Source organism: Cyclopterus lumpus, chromosome 14, assembly GCF_009769545.1.
Source record: "Cyclopterus lumpus isolate fCycLum1 chromosome 14, fCycLum1.pri, whole genome shotgun sequence".
Lineage (NCBI taxonomy): Eukaryota > Metazoa > Chordata > Actinopteri > Perciformes > Cyclopteridae > Cyclopterus > Cyclopterus lumpus.
In genome coordinates this window covers 9,809,060-9,832,236 of record NC_046979.1, presented here as the reverse complement: position 1 = coordinate 9,832,236, position 23,177 = coordinate 9,809,060, and the positions used below count along the sequence as shown (strand labels likewise).

The window sequence follows — 23,177 nt, the reverse complement described above, 5'->3', positions numbered from 1 at the left end:
CAGAAAAAAGTGCAGATAACAAACTACCGGTAAGTGTCACTTTGTCACATTACTATATCGGAGAAAGAAGCCTCCTGTTTGGAAAAAACATAGTGTTGTCTTAATTTATATCCATAAGGATGTGTGGGATTTTAGGAGCCTCTGCTTTTAAGGTAATTACTGAAAATCGTTTGTAGAGATGTGGTGCACTCTCTTTGTATTAAAGCATATAACAGTGGTACAGTGCATGTGTGTATTTTTGGGAACTATTTCAGTCGAGGTTTTGTGTAACGAAGCATTCACCGGGGGGCTGGTTAAAGTTTTACCCGCCTGGTTAATTAGTCATTGTTTCATTACTGTTAGGAAGGATGTAAAGTGGACTCACACAGTCACAGTTCAATGCACACCAGCGTGCTTTCCCACACATGCATAGTAAAGACAGTTACCGGATCAACAACTCAGCACAGGCCGGCAGACATGGCAGAGACACACATTCTCCTGATCCTGGTGCTAATGTTCCTGGAGAAACTGTTGCTGACAAATTCAAAAGGTATTATAATACTTCACTTGGCATCCTATTCTGAAGTTCCTGGAATTGATAAGAGGCTTTAAATAGCTACTGGTGTGTATAATAATTTTGAAGAATGTAAGAAATTGCTAAAGTGTTGGGTTAAATTGCCTGGGTTTTGATTTATTTTTCTGTTGTTCTCATTGGTCGGACTTGGCAAAAAGAAAAAGATTAGATGGCAAAAGATAAGAGTGAGATGATAATGGAAATAATTCCTTCATATTTCTGGCAAACACATACAGTATGTGCAACAAGCTGATGGTGAATAAGGTTTTTTTGTAACATTGAAAATGCAGTTTTTGGTGAATAAAGGTGCTTATTTTTGCAAACAGTGTACCTTATAAGAGTTCTTCACTGCAGTAAGAACAAAACAATTATACCGCTTATGCACTGATGTTTTTAATTTATATATTTATTAATGTAAGGTCAAGACACAGCAAGAGTCAACAAAGATTTTTCAGCTCAGAAGTTCATGTAATGTCAGTTATGTGCTGAAGAATGACTGACAAAATTATAGCGGTTACAGATAATATTAGTTTGCATTGATATTTCCACAGCAGCAGTAAACACAGCTGCACTATGTCCTCACAGCGTGTTCTCCAGCTGTGACAGCTGCAAACATCTGGAGGACTGAGCAGTCATTTTGAGTGAAGTGTGACTGATAAATAAATAAATCTCTATTTTGAATAAAATAAGCTCAGCTGCTCATTAGAAATTAAAACACAGAGGGCCGAGGCTCCTTTGAGTGAATTTTACATTTCTCTTTCTCGGTGATGACCATAAAAAGTCGAGGATTGCTGACACACAATTGTTTTTTGTCGCAGCGGCAGATGCGCCCTTGAGATCAAATTAAAAAATACTCACAGCATGAGCAGTGCAGCAGCAGTGACCTAATCACAAACAAAATAACATATTTTCTTGCTCTTAATCTGGATATAATATGCCGAATATATGTCGAACAGTTTGATAACATTGCAAACCCAAAACACCACGAATGTGGCTGGAAATGTTTTCAAAATTGTCCTGAAAAGAATGTGTAATTATGAAGTTAGGGTCACTTTTCTTGTTTTAGAGAGAATATAACTTGAAGACACAAGTGTTACAGTAAAACAATTATATAAATTGGACAGGTGGTCAGGCATACCAAGACTTTATATAATATTTTGATTACTACAATTCTAAATGTTCTAATGACTGTAGCTTTACCATCTCAAAGTGCTATTACCAGATGCCAACGTCACCTGCATCATCCCTGACGACTGCATCCTGCCCTGTAGCTTCAGACCCACCGGCACTGTGGTGATCCACTGGTACAAGCAGCAGATCCCCGTTCACAGCTATTACTACAACAAGGATCAATTTGGACTGCAGAACAAACACTTTAGTGGAAGGACTTGCTTGTTCAACTCAAACATCCCTCATGGCAATGCCTCCCTGCTCCTCAGGAGGGTCAAAGTTCAAGACAAGGGCAGGTACAAGTGTTACACGAGCACACGGAAGGGCAACCAGGAGATCTTTATCAACCTGGAGGTGAAAGGTCAGTACAATTTGACGGCATTGCATTTGAAGTATCCTACATTTTACCATACCCTTCCTTGTTTTCCTCTTTCGTCTGAAACTCATGAATTCAGCACCGATGAAGCTTTGAGCGGTGAAGCGTCTCCATTCATAAATTACCCTCAAGGACGTGACACCAAGGTGGAACATTTTGCACTTTTTTTTTCCACTAGTGCCCAGCAGAAAGTCTCCGGGCTGTTTCTTATAGCAGAGCAGTTGGAAAGCATACCGTTTTAATATCATGTTATCATAGAAAGATGTCTGCTTTTCAGTTTCAGTTGTCAAAAGAGTTTTGGAGAGGTGTTGATTCAACATGAGGTGTTGTTGAAATGCTTTGCAACTGTTTTAAGGCCAGGAAGGACAAGAGACAAGAGAAGTAATGCATTAATTTATAGAATTGTATTTGGGCTGGGTTTCTAGCAAATCCTTACATGGTGTAAGAGTGAAATTGTGTGATGTAACCCTAATTAGGTAAACACAGGGTTAAACAATTGAACATGTGCAAGCATACATTTAGTAGGATATTGAATTGCGGTCCATCATCTTGTACACACATATTTAGTATTTTAGTATGTTAAGGTGACGATCTGATAACAGTTATAACCACTAGTCGGTGCTGTTTGGGCGTCTTGGGGTGAGAGGCTGAAGTGAGGAGAGAAGAAGAGGGGAGAGAGCGTGGCTGTGTTGGAACTTCACTAAAGTTATGAGGAAAACACAGACCGTGTTGGATTAATTTATTTTCTGATTACACACCTACGTCGCTTACAATGGGAATAATGTTAAAAAAACATCCACATAAAATGGTGTCTAGAAGTGTGGACCAGGGCAGCAGCAAAAAAAACATCTGAAGATGTATTTGAAAGAGCAGCTAAATGCCAGCACTGTAGATGAACTGTTTCTGACCGCCTGTTCACTTCAAAACACACCAGAATATATGAGTGTCAATGCTGTTTTCTTTTCTGCTTTCCCTCTAGCTCTCATCCAGTCAGTGGTCATGGAGATGACTGATGAGATGGTCACCTGCTCCTCTCACAACATCTACCCCGTCCCTCAGGTGACATGGGCCACGGATCCCCCCTCAGCCCAGGAAGCGCTCGAAAATTCAACCATCAAAACCACAGACCACAAGGGTCTGCTCACCGTCGAAAGCACGCTGAGGATTCTGGGTAATCTCTCCAGTTATACCTACTTCTGCTCTGTCATAGCGGCTGACAAGACCCAGGTGTGGACTGCGTCTCGGAAAAACCAAGGTGCGTTCTGGTTATAACGTGGTGTAGTTTTTCTTGAGAGGATGATTTCTGACAAATAAAAGCAAACCGATGAATGTATGATATCTTTCAGAGGGTATGACACAGGAGGAGGGTCATGCACTGTCCATCCCCTGCATCGCTCCGCACAGTCTCCAGAATTTTTCCCTCATCTGGACCTTTACCTTGTCCTCTGAGCCCACAGTTATCTTAAGATATGAAACAAAAACCAGACACACCTTTAACCTGTGGGAGGGCCTAGCTGAACTGGACCAGGACTTGCTTCTTCTGGGCAACGGATCTCTCCTGCTTCACAAGCCAGACATTGAGGAGCAGTCTGGAACGTATACGTGCACCCTCTCGGGCCTGCAGAGCAGACACATTGTTCAAACCAAAGTAAACATCACTGTTGCATCAATAAGTGAGTATTAATGGGTTCTGTTCTGTAAACTCTACAAAACCAGAAACGAGAAACAATTCTCTAAAAGAAATGTGGCATGTTTGGTCTGCAGGTGTGGGCGAGCAGAGTGTGCAGAGGTCATGGTGGAGCACGGCAGCTTCCGCAGCTTTTTTCTTGTTCACTATCACTGTAGCTCTCCCTCATTGTGTAAGGCTGAGAGGTATGTAAGATATTCACACCGTACCCTATTCAAGACTTTGTGATGAAAAGGCGAATGCATGGAGCAATTGTAGCTTAGACATAATTTATGGTTCAAAGCTCTGAAATAATTCTGTAATTTTCAGCAATGTCGTCTGCTGTTATCTTATGATAACATTATAAAATAGAAAGCATTCAAACAAAACCCCACCACTGCTAAAGCTGCACTGTGATCATTAGCATGTTTAATTGCATCTGGATCCAGATCTGATTCATGTGGGATAAGACTGCAAGAGATGAGGTGAGTCAGGGCCATTTGAATGGATCCGGTTGCTGTAACAATTGGACCAAATACCAAAAAGTTCATTTTCTTTTACAGTCCAGTTATGAGTGAACGTGTTAGGCGCTTCATAAATGGCCATGTGGTGGCACTGTTGGCACCAAGGTTCAATAAAACTGAAGCTTGATTCCTAATAACAAACAAACAAACACATTAGTGGAAGCAGTGATATTGCAAATGCAACTTGTGTTCAGAATTGACACATTGAAAATGTGATTAAACCATAGTGTAACGACACATGCAATATCTGTGTCAGTTTGCTGTTGTTTAACTCCTTTTGATTTTCTCTTGCTGTTACAGCAATGGAGACCAGAAGTGCCTCGCAGAGATTGAACGGAGCAGGTTTTGTTGAAGTTAGGCTTCACAAACATCTAAACACCACGGCTTCATACATAATCGGACAGCGTGGAGTTGAATGCAACAGACTCCAGCTACAGTTTGAAGTGGCAGGCAGGTCGCCAAACACAGTGGACGACTGCACTGAGGCTTTACCACCAGGTGCTAAAATAGAGCAAGAAGGAAATCCAGGAGGGCCACCTGTGGGAAGAAATGATGGGCTGCTATCCAGTAGTCTAGAGAGGGATGGGTTTGGAAACATTGAGCATATATCATGAACTTCAAGACAAAATCATCTGGCCATAAATGAGCAACAGGCAGTGGAGGATAATGCACGCGTAAACTACCTCCAACAGACAGACCCGTCCAGATCAAACTAGGATTCTGTCAAATGTATAAAGAGGACTTGCCATCTCTTCACCATCAGTATACTGGTGCACCGGGGAAAACTGTTCCATGGAAGTGTGTTTTTTCTGCATATAAAATAAAAAGAAACATATTGCACATTTTTCTGTTCGGTGCCCACATCAGCTAATTTTTGCACTCGGAAGTATACATAATTAGTTTGTTGCATTTTTTGTTTGGTGATATTCAAGTGTTCTCAGAAAAAAATCCAGGCTGACTTTCGGCAATCTGACATCTAATCATTCATGGAAACAGAAGTAACAAAATATGATGAGAGTGCAAAATATCAGAGTGCACAAATATGTCTCTTAGGAGTTTCCTCCCACTAAATTCAGCTATTATCGTCTGAGTAACAGCTGACTTAAACACTCAAACATTTTGTTTTACGGTTTCATGTGGACCTACAGCAAGCCAATGTTCTAATTAAACTGAATCATCGAGATAAAGCCAGCTGATAGCTGTGATGTAGGTCATGTTCCCTAAAGGCCTACGTCCTGTTACATTTCTTTATGGACAATAGCAATAGCAATAAACAAACCGTGTTACTCCACAAAAGGGCTTTTATGCTGGCTCATTTTGTCATTAGTGGTCACAGAAACTGCTCTCAGACCTTCCGACAATTATCAAAGTTGATCGTATGCCCACTCTCACAATCTGACACCATTTTCTTTTCGTTCCCCCTCCTCCCTTCTTTTTCCACTTTCTTCACTCAAAATCACCAGATTCACACTACACATGGTTTCAGTATAGTGCAACAAACATGCAACAGTTTGTGTGGTTGCTTTAAAATATTACTTTTTTCTTTTAAAAACCTCCTTTGGACAGGAAGTGGAGTAACATTCCAGCCCTCTGACAATTAAAATCTTTGTGTTGGCAATAAATTTAAAGGGTCCCAGTTTTCAAATGAGACCCTCTCTGGATTTATGTCACTTTATTTTCCTGAAATTGTAAAGAATGAGAGAGAGAGAGAGAGAGAGAGAGAGAGAGAGAGAGAGAGAGAGAGAGAGAGAGAGAGAGAGAGAGAGGCAGTATGTATGTGAGCGCACATTTGAGTATTTTTTATGACAAAGACCCCGGCACTGTGTCTGGAAGTAATCATCTCGTCAAGGCCGCACGCCGCAGCCCCCTCCCGATGATGTAATTGGAGTTTTTTCGCGTGATGGTTCAAGATTTTCAGTGTGATCATGGGGATTTTTCCAAAGAAACTTTTCATTCATTCGAGTCTCTGAACTTGCTCTTTTATTTGCTACGTTGCTTTGTACCCACTTATGAAATTAAATGTATGCGATCAATAATGACCAGAGTATTAGTTATGTTCACTGTGTCTGTGTGGGTAACGTCTCTGCCTGTGAGGGGGCTTTAACTCTCTGCCTGCACAGTTAGGAGGGGGAGTGAGGTTGGCTCTGTTTCAAACACAGCGATGGGGCCTCCTCCTGCCTCCACATACTGCTGAAACAACAATCTAAGAGTCAATATTGTTTCACACATTTGAGCCTTTTGCTTTTTTCTTCTATAGAAGAACACGCATTGTTAGAAGACTCCTCTCTGTGAGAACTAAAGAGAGTCTAGTTTCTCTGTGAACTAACTGGCAGAGAGTTCAGTCTATGAAGGTTTAAAGAAGGAGGTAAGAGACAATGGAGATTGGACACTGTCACGTGACAAGTACAGATTAGCAGTAACTCACTCAAACCTAGTGTTTCATGCTGAAATATAATCTATAATGATAACATGATGCTGCAGTTTATAGGCGATTGTGAGGTCAGAGATGTGCAGGAAGAAAAACAATATGTGCTAAAGGGAATTAAACATACAAAAACATGTGAAGACACTATACATTGGTGATTTTGCTTCCTACACTTCTTCCCTGTTGCCTTTTTACATGGAAGCAATTCTCTATCTGACCAGAGAGGGGCAGCAGCAGGGCCTGATGCTGAAAAGTAAACATTTTCACTCTCTCTCTCTCTCTCTCTCTCTCTCTCTCTCTCTCTCTTTTTTTTTTGCTCTCTCCCTCCCTCCCTCCCTCCTGGCAACGGGGGTCTGATCTCAAAGTTGAGGTGGGAGGGGAGAGGCTCTCCTGCCTGATCCTTTGTCAGAGGAAGACGTTACTCTTTCTTCATACTGGGAGAGAGAAGACTTCAGCAGCAACAGACACGCAAATAAAAACAAACTCAGGCGCAACTATGTGAATTGGACCGAAAGCAAAGGTCAGTCGCTTTTCTTTTCACGCAGAAGGGGACGCAGTCTGCTCCTGAAAGTCCTTGTCGATACAAACAGTGATGCTGCGGGAGACTCACGCCGTTGCATCGTGTGCAGTTCACACGGCGGGGCCAGACTTTAAGGCTCTGCAGAGCCTGCTGCACGCACAGTTGTTGCCAAGTGCAAAGCTGTGGAAATATGCATCAAATGACGCAAACTATGGTGTTAAAAGAAATGTGCAAAAAGTCAAGGGAATGGATTTGAGTTGCCACAGTTATCTGGCTTTGAAAGGCAAAACGTGTTTCACATTTGGTGTTTATTACTTCCAGGGAGATGACATTTACAACACGCACACACAAAAAAAAAATCAAACTGTTGATTACATCGCTAAGTGTGTGTTTGTTCATTTGTTTGATGCCTGATGTTGAACCGATTGTAAAAGCAGTGTATTGAGTTTAAGACCAAACATAATTAGTTGATTAATCGATATGTCTTATTTGCTCTTTTTCTGTTTTTGTAATAATAATCTGAAGATGAAAAACAATCGATACTTGCCGGCCTTATTGATTTTCATGCAAACTTCTTTTGCAAACACAGAGCCGAATGCTCCATCCGTTTATTGGTTGTTTACATGGAAGTAACCATTGTATTTGTCTTGGCAATAAGTGAGACTTCGAGCAGTATTCAATGAGAACCACACACGAAATGAAGAAAAATCTCATCTTTTTTTTACATCTCTGTGTTTATAAACTGTCTGTAATCTGGGTGAAGCAGTAAAAACTCTTGCTCCATGACGTGAGGAAGGGGTTTTCTTTTTTCCCCCCTTTTTTTCAGGAGGTCTGGAGAATGAACTCATACCGATTGATTGTGTGACTGTGTAAAAGGACACCCTACTTCCTGTAGGCCCTCTCTCCAGGACAGCAGGAGCAGAGAATCTTGGATCAGCCTCTGTCTTTCTCTGCCGTGTGTGTGTGTGTGTGTGTGTGTGTGTGTGTGTGTGTGTGTGTGGTGTGTTGTGTGTGTGTGTGTGTGTGTGTGTGTGGATTCAGGAAACAACTGAGTTATGGCCTGCAGTGTGGGGACCTGAAGATTTATTCTTTGATTTATATATTTTTGCGCTCCTTTTCTTAGAGAGAGAACAACTTTCTCTTCACAAGGTTGGCTGCTCAATATCGGTTCTGTTGTCTTTAGGAGGATAAATGAGTGCTGTTTTTGTTAATTAATGACCTAATTAATCATATACTTAATACAATGTCAAAATGACTTTCATTTAAAGTCACCCAAAATTAAAAATATCTAATTTATAATGGTATGAAATAGTGAGAATGAAGCCAAATCTGAAGCTGTTCAGATTTGACATGCAAATATTTGGTATTTCTGTATATATTTTGCTGCTGTCCGAATGAGGGAATACTTTGAGACTGGTCACGAGCTTCAGGCTTCAACATAGATTAATAAGGTGCAGAGCACTTTCAGACTTGGTTTTTATTGGTGACACTGAGCCAGGCATAAAAACTTTCCTCTGGATCTGTTTTCCTACTTATAGTCTTTTGGAAAGTTTTTCCCGTTTAAATATGCACATCTGAAATATCTGCTTGAATTGAGGTATTGTTGTAGAGTTGTAAGAGGTTACGTTGAGGGACCCAAAAAAGGGAATGTTGAACTTGTTCAGTATATTTGTATTTCAATGGGTGAAATACAAATATTTTTTCAGTTTCTCACAAGGTACACCGCTTTGTGACGATATTAAGAGCAATAAGAAGTTGCTATGCCGTGTGAGTTGCATGCTGATCCTCTCCCCTTTCTTCTTCTCAGGGAATAAAGCACAGAGGGCCCAGCTGACTCCTGCATCCTCAGACTGAATCAGAGATCGGAGGTCAGTGTGATGAACAGCATGTTTCCTCAGAGGAGCGCTGTGGCCACACTGGGCTACAGCTCAGGTAAGACAACTTTCAAGATACGTTTTTGTTTTCTTGATCACATCATTCAGCAGTGAATCTCACTGTAATGTACAGATTTTAGATTATCCATGTCATATAAATTTGGTTGATATTACAAAGTTAATAAGCCAAGTTTTATTTGACCCAGCAAACCAGGGTTAAATTATCAGGAGTTTTGAGACAGAGGAGTACATGGTGTGGACATTCTTAATATCCCAACTCTTAATGATTCAGTATCCAGCCACCCGAGATGACTCAGTCACACACTGGCCACACACTGCATGCTCAGATATTTGGGCCAGGCTGGAAGTTATCTCTCTTGCCGTCGAGACTATGATGTATTCTTGCTTGTCTTTGTCCACCAGCATTCTTCCATTTTTAGAAGAAGCTGAACCACTGATTGAGCCTGTGTTTGTATTGGGCTCAGAACTGTCTGAGCGTACATTCTTCACTGGTTTCCCCCCCTTACTCAGCACATGAGTGATAGCTGAGCTGCTGCTTATTAAATGGGCTGCATTAAACCCGACTGAGACGTAGTCCAAAAGGGACAGGTTTCATGGTCTGCCGACTCTCTCTTTTTTACAGATTGTGTAAAGATTGAGCGCAGCAGCAATGGCTCAGTGGGTGGGTCGTTGCTGAGGGGCTCTCGCTCTAAGGCAGAGCTACAGGACCTAATGGAGACGCTGCAGCGCAGGAAGAGTGCTCTGGAGGCCAGTTTGAGGGCGGCTGAGTGCAACCGCAAATACCTCAGCGTGCCTGCACCAGGTGGATCCCAGTCCACCAGGCCACTGTCGATCCTCGGCAATACGGATCGGCCTCCGTCGGCCTCCAGAGCGTTGTCCTACATGTCCAGCAGCAGCGTGCCTCCATCACCTCGCCAAGGTGAACGCCAGCTGAGCTCCAACGGCTTCCTTCGTCATTCCCACTCTCGCCACCAGTCGCAAGACAGTCTGCTCCTCTCTCACACAGCAGATGGGAGCTCTCTGCTCTCCTATGGGGCAGCCCCTACCTCGCTCTCCCAGGGTGAAAAGTGGAGCAGCCAGCGTACCATCCAGCCCTCGCATGAGCCGCAGGCTCTACTCTCAGTGCAAATCTGGAGGAGACTCCCGGCAGAGGAAATACTCAACTGGCTCCCTCAACAGTCTGGGGATGCATAGTCGTTCTCTGCCGCGGCTTCACAACGCAGCAGAGCCCCCCACTCTGTCACTACCGTCACGACACTCTGTGGGTTCCCACAGAGGCTCAGCAGGGCAGCGGCGTAGTCTCTCCTCCCTGGAGCAGCCACCAGATGTGACAGTACCAGCCAGCATGCCCAGCACTCCCAGGAGGGCCAGCATGGCCTCTCTGAGCTCTCTGGGTGTAGAGATGGATGGGACAGGCTTAGATCTGGGCTTCGGAGAGGGGAGGTTGTCCTTTGGGAAGGGTGGCCTGAGTCCAGGACAAAGAGTGGGCAGCATCAGCTCTTTGAATGGCAAAGAGGAGCTGAGAGACTATCACCTGCACCAGAGAGACGAGCGACTCAGGGAGCAGAAAGTGCAGAGATTGGTGAGTTTCTGTTTGACCCTGATTCTTGGGAGTAAACAGTAACAACTAAAACGTTGTAAGATAATTAAGCTTGTATCACCTGTCTACAGGAGTGCCAGCGTCTAGAGACCATCTTAAACCTGTGCACTGAGTTTGGCCATGTGGAGAGAGAGCCGGCAGGCTCAGCAGTTTCTGACCTGCAGAAGATCAATAAGGAGCTGGAGAAGCTGCAGGTGTCCGACGATGAATCAGTGTTCTCCGACTCTCCCAGCGGCACCGCTCCAGAGAACTGCTTTGCAGCTAAAGCCAGAGACTTCCAACGCGCTGAGGAGCAGAAGGTCAACCAGCGTCAGCAGAGCGGCTACCGGGAGACCAGGTCCCACTCACCAGCTGTTAGCCTTAACAGCAGTGCCCCCTCACCCTCCACCCATCACAGAGCCAAAGTAAGGTTATCCACAGTCATGCCTATCGACAGGTTTTCATAAACAACAGGTCAGGATGATGACATTGACAAATTATAAGGAAATAGGAATTCAATTCTCATGTTATACCACATAGCTACAGTAGCTACTACTACATAGTGGCTTCTACATTTAGTGACAGAATGGTAGATAGAGCTGCATTACTTGATTTCCTTGGTGAGACTTTACAGTCGGTTTTGCTAATCTTGGTGCAGTTTTTTGTGCTGAAAACAGACGCAGCTAGAAATTGGGTTGACAGACACAAAGCTGAGAATAAACCTGTGAATCTTTGCACCAAAATAATGAGGTAAAAAAACCCAGAGGTGCTTAATTCTCAGCAGGAAATTATCACGTGTAAAAGATGAAATGAATAACATCTGATTCCTTTAGCTGCTTTGGTTTGAGGGCCCTGGTGTTGGCTCACTTTCGCACTGTCAAGGCTGAATGGGACACTTGAACTGAACACCTGGGCTTTTCCTACTATGGCAAGTCAAAATGTCTGCTTTGAAAAACACATTTTAAACCTCCATAAAGTAACGATACTGTGTAATGCAGTGTATCAGACTGCTAATAGCTTGTTTACCTTTTGAAACATCAGGGTAAATACTTTCCATTTCCCTTTTCCGCTGAACACCGTTTCAAAACCTGCCGCAGATTACAAAGTTTCCAAATAGATCAAATGTGAACACAATTATTTTCAAAACATCGAGAATTCTATCGAGGAATATTTTATTTCTAACTTTTAAGAAACAACCAGCAAGGTTGAAAGGGGGAATGTGGTGCAAATCTTTTGAATGTGTTTCATGAAGTTCTTGGTAGTTTTAGGGTGTCTCTTCCCCAATAGTATTCAAAACAATCTCTCTGGGTCAGCACAGACTCCTCAAAATCATTTGGCTTGTAGTCTGAAGTGTTCTAAAGTGTACGGTGTGCAGTTTGGACATTTCCTGTTTATGTTCAGACACAAACAGGAAAATCAAAGTTGCACAAGACCTCCTGTAGTATATTCAGGACTGCATGAGGGTGAGCTGTGGCGACTGTGGCACAGTGGTAAGCAGGGTCGTCCTTCAATCAGAGCATCGCCGGTTAAATCCCCAGCTCTGCTTGTCCATGTCGATGTGTCCTTGGGCAAAAAACAAATAGCTGAGTGGGTATAAATGGTTAGTTAGAATCCTGATGGGCAGGTGGGATCTTGCACGGTACCTCTGTCATCAGTGTATGAATGGGTGTGAATGGGTGAATGATGACATGTAGTGTTAAAGCGCGTGTGGTTAGAAGACTAGGAAAGCGCAATACAAGTACAGTCTATTGAAGCTGATCACCAGATGCTGTGATCGATGATCAGGCACAATGAGACACTGGAAGAGTCGACGTGTACAGGTGGCAGGGCAGGTGAGGTTGGCATAATCTATGCTGGTTATGCCATGCGTTATCACAATACAATACATGTAATAAATGGGGGGGAAATATCTGGCTACTCTATTACTGACAAGAACTAACAGAATGTACATGATTTTTAAATTCCCATAAATAACTCAATCATCAAGGTACTGTAAACATAAATGTACTACCAATTTTTGCCAGCAGAGCCAAGGGTCTTGCTGCAAGTAATGCCAAAGAACTCAATACCTTTTATATATCGGCTCTGATCAAACCAGGCTCCTCCCCCTTCCTGCTCCCATGCAGACCCCCCTCCTCCACTGTCACAGTCCTTGTGCTGCTGAGTTACTGTCTCTGTAAAAGTGCAGTTTATTTTCCACTCTGGAGAAGTAACAACCTAATGGTTTGGTCTGGTTTTAATGAAGAAGTCCTCGTTTTGTTTCTGCACTCAACTCGAGTGAACAGGAAATGACTTTATCCCAAGGAGAATTAGTGTCTGCATGGGTGTGTGCGTGCATGCACAACTGTGTGCGGGTGTGTGGGAGTGGAAGAATGCTAGTGTATATGCATGGTAAAGACTTTTTTCCAGATGTTTTGAACTTTTACGCTGAGGCTAAATGGATGTGAAGATCAGAATGTAGTGAACACGTCAACGCGTCACCAATCAATGTTTTTTTATGTGAAAGAAACTACTTTCAAACACACCCTGAGTTTGCAGAAATTAGATTTCCAAGTTGAGACCATCCCTTCTGCAATGTGTCAATTGTGACAGAGGTTTACAGACTCCAAATACCCTTTCTTCCACCGCCGGCATTCCTCAGAGCAGTATGTGCAGGAAGAAAGAGCGCTCACAAGCCGCTTGGGCAGCTATAAATCCTAGAGCTTCTGACCACAGACTCCTAGAGCTGCTGACCACAGACGGCGTGACCACAATCGTCCTAAAAGAAAGATATACCTGATAATACAGGATCTCTTAAATGTACCCACATATGAGTATGAATGGATGTTGGTAGACGATGAGATACGTGGGGGTATTTTGCCGTGACTGGAAGTGGAGTTCACTGATAGAGATTTCCATTACACCAAGTAGAAAATAATCCTCTTGTCAGCGATCCAGCTTTGGATGAGTTAAAAGAGCAGCTGCTGTTGTCTAATTCAAAATAACTGATTCTACAGGCTGACGTATTATTTTACAAACTATTGTACAGCACGGAAAAAAAGAGTTTCCCAGGTTTTAAAAAACTTTTCTTTCATCAAAATGTGAAGCTTACGATGTGGATTTTTCTCAGAATATGAAGTCTCCTGTACAGCCAAGCATTTATTTGCATTCCTGATGTCACTACAGGCCTTGGAGAGCGTGCAGCTGAAACAGGAAGTAACGCACATAGAGGAAGAGAGGATTCAAGTTGTGAACAACATAGAGGAGTTGGAGCAGAAGATCAAAGACCTGGACAACCAGATGGAGGAGTCTGTCCGAGAGGTAGACCGCAGAATGCAGTATATAATATTTAGACACTTGAATAGCTTGATAGCGTTGGCTCTCATCTAGTGTGAGATCAACTGCATTCAATCTTTTGCTGTCTGATTATCTATTTAATCAAGTTGGTTTTACTTTACTTTACTTTTTATAAATTTCTATGGCAGTTTTTTTAGTCCGTGGTGCTGTTGTCTGCAGATGGAGGTGGAGTGTGCTCTACTAGAGGGGGAACAGGAGTCGGAGATGACCCAGATGCAGAGGGAAAAGGAGCTTCTGGACCAACTAAAGACAAAGATTCATCGTATTGAGAAGCTGAGGCACACTGAGAAATCCCAGGTAAAAATATATCCCATGATCACGCCATGGCAGACATAGTACGTGGACACAGATTCCCAGGGACTAAAGCAACAGCTCAAGCAAACTCTAAGGGATCAGTTCAGTTCAACCACAGCTTCCTCAAACAGGGGTTCAGTTACATTTCCTTTAAAACCAAACAAACAAATCATGTTTCCAAGAGGAAATGCTTAAAACACCAGATCAAGGTGGTTCATCACAAATGGGATATGTAAAGCAGCTTGGAAAGTTGTTTCAAGACTCTCAAAAAGAATTGTTAAAATGTGCAAGAGAGAACAAAGAGTTGCATGTAGACCTGTTAGCTGACTTTCTCTGCAGCAGTAGTTAGTTTTCTTGTTTCTCAACTGGACAAAACTTTTGCTTTGTATTCCCCAGAATTAGCTCTTGTTAGCAGTGAGCGTCAAGAAAAAACAAATACCTCAGATCTCATTTATTTCACCTGTGCGGTTTGTTTTTTCTTTTATTCCCAATTTGTTTCTTTTTGCACCTTTATTATCCGTCTTGGCCTTGTCCTTTGTGAGACCTACCTTTACTTCCTATCTCACTTTCACTTTAGTTTTTGCCCTGGTTTTCCATACACCCACATTTGGGAAGGGGCCCAAATAGTTACCATGTGTAAAACAAAATAATTAAAAAAAGATCTGTCAGCGCATCTGACTCCAATTTGGTGGGAAACTAAATCACCTGAATCCTTAAATGGAAGATTTGACACTTGCTTACATTTTAATTAGCATTAAATAGTGTGCTAAAAACACCAAAAGCAGTTCCATTTCCAACCAGGCATGCACAATTTATCCAAAGTTATAGCTCATTCCTTGTGCCCAAAGTAGATCTGATTCTTAAACAGTGCATTCTCATCTATTTATGTCCTGTTATTTACTGTGTTAGGGTATTGTGTGTGCGTCTGTGATGTTTCTCAGGACGCTGGAGAGCAGACTAAAAGTTTGGAGGATTTGGAGTTTCAGAAGCTGGAGAGAGAAATTAATCAGAGCGAAGAAAAAGACAGTCAGAGCCGAGAGCTGCTGCGAGAGATCGCAGAGTGTCAGCGTATTGCAGTCACACGCAAGGTACGGAGAGTGGACTTCTATGAGAGTGCATGTAGCACGTGTTGCATGTCTAACATCCGAGGTAATGCTGGCACCGCATCCCTTTTAAATGTCTAACTTCCAGTCAGGTATATTTACAGTATAGAAATAACTGTATTTTTGGAACATGATGACACAAGTCAACATTTTCCTTAAAGTAAGTCTTGCTCTCAGATTTCAGTAACAAGCCCACATAAATAGCCCTGTTCTCATTTAAGAGGTTAAAAAACCCAAGTTTCTTATATTATCAGATAAAGTGCATTTATTATGTGTTTAATCTGACTTTATTCTGACAAATCATATAAAATAAAAGATCTGTTGAAGCACATTTCAACTCTGGAAAAAGTTTGTGTGGTGATCATTTTAAATATTGGCTTTTTTTCAATTACTACATTATGGTTTGTTGTCGTTAATCTTACTACAGGTTGTGCATGAAAATAAAGCTGCACAATTGTGAGATATGCAGCACAAAGCATGAACTAATTACAAGAAACAGCAATACAACACTGGTAAGCATGAAATACTTTTTGCGTACTAATAAAGAAAGAATACATTGATTTTTCAATCAAGAGCAATACCAAAGAGAGGGGACAGAAACAGGGTGAGGATATGAAATTAATGTGTAAAGAATATGTAGTTGTATATCCCATCCCAAACTTAGAATGTGCTCTTGTTCTTTCTGCTGCTGCTTCATAATAAAACCCATGTGCGGCATCTGCTAATGTGACAACAGTACTTGTTTTATAACATTGCAGGATATTGTGTATTGATATTGTGTTGTTTTTCTTCACAGGAAAGACTCATGATGCTGAAGAAGCAGTCCTCACAGATTACTGTACAGGCTCAACAAGAAAGAGAGAACTTCCAGAGAGAGAAAAACAATTTGCTCGTCATGCTTCAGAAGGTAAAAAAAGACCTCTTTGATATAAATGTTAAAATAATTGATTGAATTTACTTGAAGATCTTATCCCGATGTCTGCAGGAGAGAGAGAAACTGGCGTCTTTAGAAGGAAAGTATGCAGAGTTGTCTGAGGGGCAGACCTTCACGAACAACCCTGTAGCCATGAAAGAGGTTGGTGTTACAGCTATAATGGCACTTTATATTATTATTATTATTTCTATATCTGTCTATGTCACACAGAGAATGGTCAACGTGTCAGTGTCTCTGATGAGATGTCCTGTTATGTTGAATGGTTCTTTCCCTTAGTGATTCCTCTGATTTGTGTCCTCACTGCAGCACTCTCTGAAGGAAAGGAGAAGAAGCAACAAAGAAAACTCCTGCCACCCGAGTGACAGCCTACCTCATAAGAGGAGCCAGCAGCTCCTCACCTCTTATGGCAGATCCCTGGGACGCACGCTTCCTCCCAAGGTCATTACCGTTTTGTCAAAAGTAATCTTTGGTTGCTTGAAAGAACTATTAGTATTTCTCTGGTAGAGGGGTTACAGCAAGAACTAGAAAGGTGCATTCAGTAGAGTGCAGATCTTTTCCAGGTGTCAAACGACCAGTGCTGTACTCTACAACCCATAATTGGCTAACCCGCCGACACTAATGGGCTGTAAGACATCATAAAACACACTTCAGTCAAACCCAAAAACAAGTGGCAATGTACCCAAAGCAATCGGTTTGAAGTCGTAGCATGCGACATCTCATCCAATCTTTTAAAAACAAATTGTACCAAGCTGTTTGCACGCGTAGCAGCGGCTGATTGTGGTAGTGGGGGTTGTACTGCTAGTTATATAGCTGTTAACAAAACACAACATCCGAAACATCAAACGTGAACTATTTTCCCCCAACTGTGTCTCTTGGCAAAGAGTAGCAGCTGGGGGTCAGCGATGCACTCAGCTGTGTTATCATTAGTGGCCCCTACCGGCTGGGTGCCTGTTAAGAGTGGTGTGTAAGGAGTCAGCAGGCAGTAAATGGCAGTGTAAACAAGGGGGAAATCATGTGAGTCACTGCAACCACTAGAGGTCCTTGAGCATATAGCCATAACTGTCCACTCAACATATCATGCAGTTCAACATAATGTGAGATTAGCTGTGGACAGACACAGAGGTGCATGGGTGAGAATAAAACCTAGAAGAGTTTTTAAGAAATGGTGCTCATTGTAATTCTGGACTGCAGAAAAGGGGATTTCACCGCCCTCATTACATGTATCCAGAAATATTTGAACTGTTTGTCTCTTGAGAATGATCCACCCAAACAGGAATTCTCCATTTCATTCTGGCTTGCAACAGCCATCCAGCTCACAAAGTTAGTTGTGGTGTGAAGGTTGTCGAGCCTGATCCTGAACAGCACATGTGCTGATGTTTCCTCCTCAGGCCCACTTGCCTTTGTCCCAAAGCTCCAGCTGTGGCAGCGTCATCCTACAAGGCTTCAGCTTCTCCCCCAGGGACCTGAGCGCCCGCCGCCTTCCCAAGAGTGAGTCAGTGTGCCAGGCTGTCGCAGTGTGTCTGCATCAAATCTATACTATGTGGCCAGCTTTAAACCTCGGGCGTTATACATGTAGGGCAAGAAATGTTGCTGCAATAATCTGTGGAACAGCACAAAGGGAGCCACATGTAGTCCACATCTGATATCAAAGACAGAACAACCGAACATTACACCAGATAGGAATTTGTGATCTTTAGGCAGATTACTTCTTTACACAGCTTGCTCAAAACCTGTAATGTATACAGAGTATATTTATTGGTAATGGCAGTACTTGTGAGTCATGTATACTTTATTAGATATTAGAATTCATGGAGGATTACATCTTCAGTTGCAGAATGTATCACTTGTTAAATTCCATATTATAATAACCATACCGTTTTTCTCCCCCCCCAATATCTTTTCTTGAAGATTGAGCGTGTTTTAAGCTAAACAGCAATTCCACAATTCCACATTAACTCTGTTTTCACATCCCAACCGTCTTAATCCTTCTCCATCCAGTTTAATCAGTGTAAATATGCCTCTTTGCTACCATCAGATTTTTATAAAATTATAGTGAATGAATACTTTAATATTAGATCATACATGCTGGAGTTATTTCTATGTGCTTACTGTAATATTTTCCTCTGTCAGCAGGCAACAGCCATGCACACATGAATGAGGACAGACAGAGAAGAAGCGATTATTGCAGCAGGATGGTCTCTGAGCCCGGCGTGTTCTTAGACTCCTTTACCTACCCGGACCACAGCCAGACCTCAGATACTGTCAGTGTGGACAGCTCCGACAGTCTGGAGACCAGCTTCTCCGCCTGCTCCCCAGACAACATCTCCAGGTTAGACAAAAAGCACGGTGACGTACTGATGAAAGGTTACTTTGAAAAGTGCAGACGGAACAAATATGTATGAGTCAGAAGAAGAAGAGTTGTATTTTTAGACAAGAAGATGATCAGGAGAGATATTCTGGATAAAAAACAGAAAGAAAAAGGAAATGGTTTTCTTTTTTGAAGAGGCGGTAATGCTCTGTGTTTGTGTCAGATGAGAGACAAACACATCCACATTATATACGCTATCTCACTAACAGTTGCATCAGCATTAGAAAACCAGTCATCAATCAGTTTGTATTGGTGTTAGTGGCGATTTGTTGTGTTTAAGGGGGCTTACAAGTTTGTTTCTTGCAAAATAAACAAAAACTGAATTACTTATATTCATTTCATGCCAGGTATTTGTACAAATGAGTTGGTTTGGTTGGCCTTATTTTTGTATTGTTGCTTGTTATGGTGTATTTTATGACCAAGATGTTTTTGTTGTTTCAGCTTATGATATACAGTAAGACAGGATATTCTCCCCTTATCTGGTTCTTCTTATGTTTGACCACTAATGTTATCCATTTTCCATCAGCGCCAGTACGTCCAATATGGCAAAGATCGAGGAGATGGAGCGTTTACTCCGAGAGGCCCAGGTTGAGAAACAAAGACTCCTCGAGCATCGGGTAATGGGCCAAACCCAACAACTTCCTGTGTATGTGGGTGTTTGATGATGGATGTCGTTTACACTATGTGGCGTGTGCAGGAGCGTGAGATGGAGATGCGCAGGCATGCTCTGGAGGAGGAGCGACGAAGGAGGGAGGAACTGGAGAAACGACTGCAGGAGGAGACAAGCCGGAGACAAAAACTTGTCGAGAGAGAAGTGAAGCTCAGGGAGAAACAAAGATCACAGGTATTTAGCATAACTGATGAGAAGAGGTTGAAATCTGACCTGTTGTTTTTCGCCATAAGCTTTGTGTAAAGACTTCTTGATCAATCTGTTATTGAATTGTTTTCTCCATAGTCACGGCTGACTCGCTACCTCCCCGTGAGGAAAGATGACTTTGATCTTCACGGCCATATTGAGGCAGCTGGACACAACCCAGATGCCTGCTTCCATCTGGCCATCACTGATAAAACCTGTCGAGGCTTCCTGGTCAAAATGGGAGGCAAGATTAAGACCTGGAAGAAGCGCTGGTTTGTCTTCGACCAGAATCGCAGGACGCTCACTTACTATGCAGGTGAGCGACTCTTGCTGTCAGTTCTCTGTTGGAAATATGCAGTTTAAGATGTGAGACAAAGTTTCCACAAAAGTGATGTCACTTCTAAGCTATGCCGGGATACTTTGGAAGCTGAGAGCGAGCTTTGATCACAGTGTTCACAGGGGTCTGTTTATATTCTCCACTGCAGACAAACACGAGACCAAGGTGAAAGGAGTCATTTACTTCCAAGCCATAGAGGAGGTGTACTATGACCATTTGAAGAATGCACACAAAGTAAGTCGGTTTATTTGTCTGTGATTTTCAATGCGTGGGATTGTCTACACGCCTCTTTTTCTTTGAGTAATGTTGACATCTGTTTATCCTCTGCTTTTCTCCCTCCATTTGTCTCTCTCTCTCCGACACATACATCGTCTCACCGTTTTTATTTCCCTTTTTTTATGAACATTACATTCAATTATCCACCCAAGAGCCCCAACCCGTCCCTGACGTTCAGTGTGAAGACCCACGATCGGGTGTACTACATGGTGGCTCCGTCTCCTGAGGCCATGCGTATCTGGATGGATGTCATGGTTACGGGTGCTGAAGGACACATGCATTTCATGGTGTAACAGATCAGGGTCCACGTCCCTAAATTTCATTAAACGTTGTGGTACAAAGAAAATTAACTTTTGTTTACACTTGTATTATTTTCAGCCTACAACTCGTGCTCAAAAGCACACTTTATAATGTAATCATGTATAATATCAAAACAATTGCGACACAGGTTTAATAATTAAGCTATTTAGTTGTTTTTTTTGTACCAAGAGAGGCTGAAGCGTCAGAAAATAAATCTGCACTAACTTCCTTAAACAAAATCTCTCCGTGTATCATACTCTCCCTTTTATGTTGTGTTTTTTTCAGTTAAAACTTGATCAGGAAAGCTTCTCAATGATTAGAAACTGCTCCACTTCTAAACTGCTTTACATACCAATGCCGCTTGTCTATGACAGATGCAGATCAACTTTCTCTAACCTTGCGTTTTGTAATGTACATATCCAATATGTTCTCTTTCCTCCTCCCTACTTCTCTTTGGCCGTCAGGCTGTATCAGTGGGTCACAACCTCTTGCCAATCTTTTGCCAGCTAAGATCATCCAAACTGTATTTGTGTTTTAAATATGATTTCTATATTGTAATTAGAGTATTATTTTACATTTTGAACTCAAGCATTTCATTGCTGCTGCCAGACTGGCGTCTTTTGCTTGTCGTGTCTGCTTTTTTTAAAGCAGGGCTGAATGTCCGCCATTCGTATTTCTTAAAACCACATACATGTCTCTTTGTGTCCCTTTTATTCCAATGAGTCCTAATTTGGGCTTTTCGTCACATATGCAAACTTCAGTCATGTATGACAAATGATTACAGTCACTATTCAGGTTTTATTGTTATGAATTATTAGTAGTTGTTGAGAAATATCCTACTCATAAAAGTAGATAATCTGCCCAAATCCCAACGGTACTGTGTTTCATGCCTACAACTGTGCAGCTTGCTCCCTCTATAGTAGAGACTGCAGGCCTGAGAGGACGAGGCCATGTTGCAGGGATGCTGCACATGATGTGTTTTCACCAGCAGAGGTCCTCAGTGCAGAGTCACTGAAATGACGTAATGCCCTGGGCAGTAGGTCCATATTCATCAATGATCCATATAATGCTTATATATCAAATATGTGCATTTATAAACACATGCATATCAATATAATATTTACTTTTTGGAAGCAAAACAGAAATCCCTTTCGGAGCACGTTTGAATGTTTTGTCAAATCCATGTTTGATCTGTATGTTCTTTGACTCTTTTCAAGACTGTATTTGATAATGAAAGATCACGTTAACAGCACATGACCAGCTGTTCGTTGACAGATTGCAGAACTGACAGCGTTGCAGATGAGTTGTTGCCTATCCTGGAACAAGTGAGCGGAGGTATCTGCATGTTAACGTCTCAGCTGCAAACTGTCGGACACACAAGCCTTGAAACCAAACAAATTACTGCATTTATATATATTTGTAATGCATTTCATATTGAATATGTTTGTATATAAACAATTTTAATCGCTACAGTTATTCTGATATAATTGACATTTGTCATGTTTCAATATGAATAAAAAGTTTTTTATAATGAATCATATTAGTGATTTGGTTACTTTGCCTGTTGAACACTTGAACAGGGGGGATGAATTGGCTCTTCCTTTGCGGGAGTTTTACTTTGTATATTGAGTACCATAGCTTTATTTTTATATTGTTGCAATGTATCATCGTGGTAATCTGAGGCCTTATTATATCCTCAAACCTTTTAAAGGAGTCAGCATTCTATTTGTCTTATATTAGCCATGATTAGAGCCCATTCCAACATCACTGCATTCTTTTGTTAATTCAACAGCTACCCGTATATCTGAAAGAATGTCTCGGATGTTCTGGGAATGCAATAATATTGACAGAGTGGCCCGGCCTTTTTTCAATACTTATAAATACTTCTCTTTTAGAGTTCATATTCATAGGTGTGCAGGATGTGTGTCTTTGCTTTCACTACATCACAGAATTCTGAATTGTTTTTTCTTCTTCTATGCGGCTGATTCCGCTCAGGTCCTTGCAAAAAAAGTTCTGAAACAAATTGATTATCTTTGTAGAATAAGTCTCAACATTACAGTGAATCATTATTTTGATGATCTTAAGTGTTATGATTCAATAATTCCATATTAAATGGTGCATGAAGTAATAATTGGTCCTATTAACATGTATACTGTGCTCATTAAGGCACTCATGTTTGTTAACTCCTCCTCTCGACACTCGCAGCCTCTCATTGGTTGACCTAGTGGGGTTGGCATGGAAACACAGAATGAAGCATGCTAAATTAGGTTCTAAAGAGGCGCATCTACTCTCCAGAGGCAGAAGCAGACAAACACATGCAGACCATAGAAAGCCAGGGTGGCCTGAGTGCTCTATGGTGCTGTACTTTGTATAACATATTTGGAGGGGGGTGGACTTCAAGACACACAAACCACCTATAAACAGATGTACTCTGAGACAGCTTACGCAATATTGCTCAAAGGTTTATTCCAACATGTTCCTTTGTTTTACTTCACTCAAGGCTGTTGTCACTTATAAGCACGAAAGACACATTAATGGAAAAATCATGTGAATGAATGTTGACAAAGGCAGCATTCACTGATTATGCTCGTTTCAGATTTCTCTATAAAACTACATGATTCAAACCAGCAGTTTCCTTTAATGTCGTATCATGCTGTGTCACAAT

General features: G+C 41.9%; 2 protein-coding genes across 2 annotated transcripts; both read left to right on the top strand.

Annotated features, from left to right (window-relative positions):
• The first annotated feature begins 456 nt into the window (after window positions 1-456).
• Window positions 457-4,903, top strand: hhla2a.1 (HERV-H LTR-associating 2a, tandem duplicate 1). The gene is made up of 6 exons (XM_034550467.1): window positions 457-529; window positions 1,764-2,084; window positions 3,079-3,354; window positions 3,446-3,772; window positions 3,864-3,971; window positions 4,590-4,903. Exons 1-6 carry the CDS (start codon window positions 457-459, stop codon window positions 4,901-4,903), a joined length of 1,419 nt encoding a protein of 472 aa, XP_034406358.1.
• Window positions 4,904-9,111: 4,208 nt separating this feature from the next.
• On the top strand, window positions 9,112-20,505 carry phldb2a (pleckstrin homology-like domain, family B, member 2a). The gene is given in 17 exon segments (XM_034550528.1): window positions 9,112-9,166; window positions 9,752-10,157; window positions 10,159-10,711; window positions 10,801-11,133; window positions 13,874-14,008; window positions 14,204-14,341; window positions 15,280-15,426; window positions 16,238-16,348; window positions 16,427-16,516; window positions 16,682-16,813; window positions 17,764-17,863; window positions 18,506-18,704; window positions 19,270-19,360; window positions 19,441-19,587; window positions 19,699-19,915; window positions 20,085-20,170; window positions 20,365-20,505. Coding segments are annotated over 17 exon segments (3,081 nt in total).
• The last annotated feature ends 2,672 nt before the right edge of the window (window positions 20,506-23,177 follow it).

Bases quoted from the DNA above. Each gene is read 5' to 3' on its own strand.
- hhla2a.1 (XM_034550467.1), top strand. From the start codon at position 457: ATGGCAGAGACACACATTCTCCTGATCCTGGTGCTAATGTTCCTGGAG. The intron at 2,085-3,078 runs GTCAGTACAATT...CTTTCCCTCTAG, and splicing joins TATCAACCTGGAGGTGAAAG to CTCTCATCCAGTCAGTGGTC. The intron at 3,773-3,863 runs GTGAGTATTAAT...TTTGGTCTGCAG, and splicing joins CATCACTGTTGCATCAATAA to GTGTGGGCGAGCAGAGTGTG.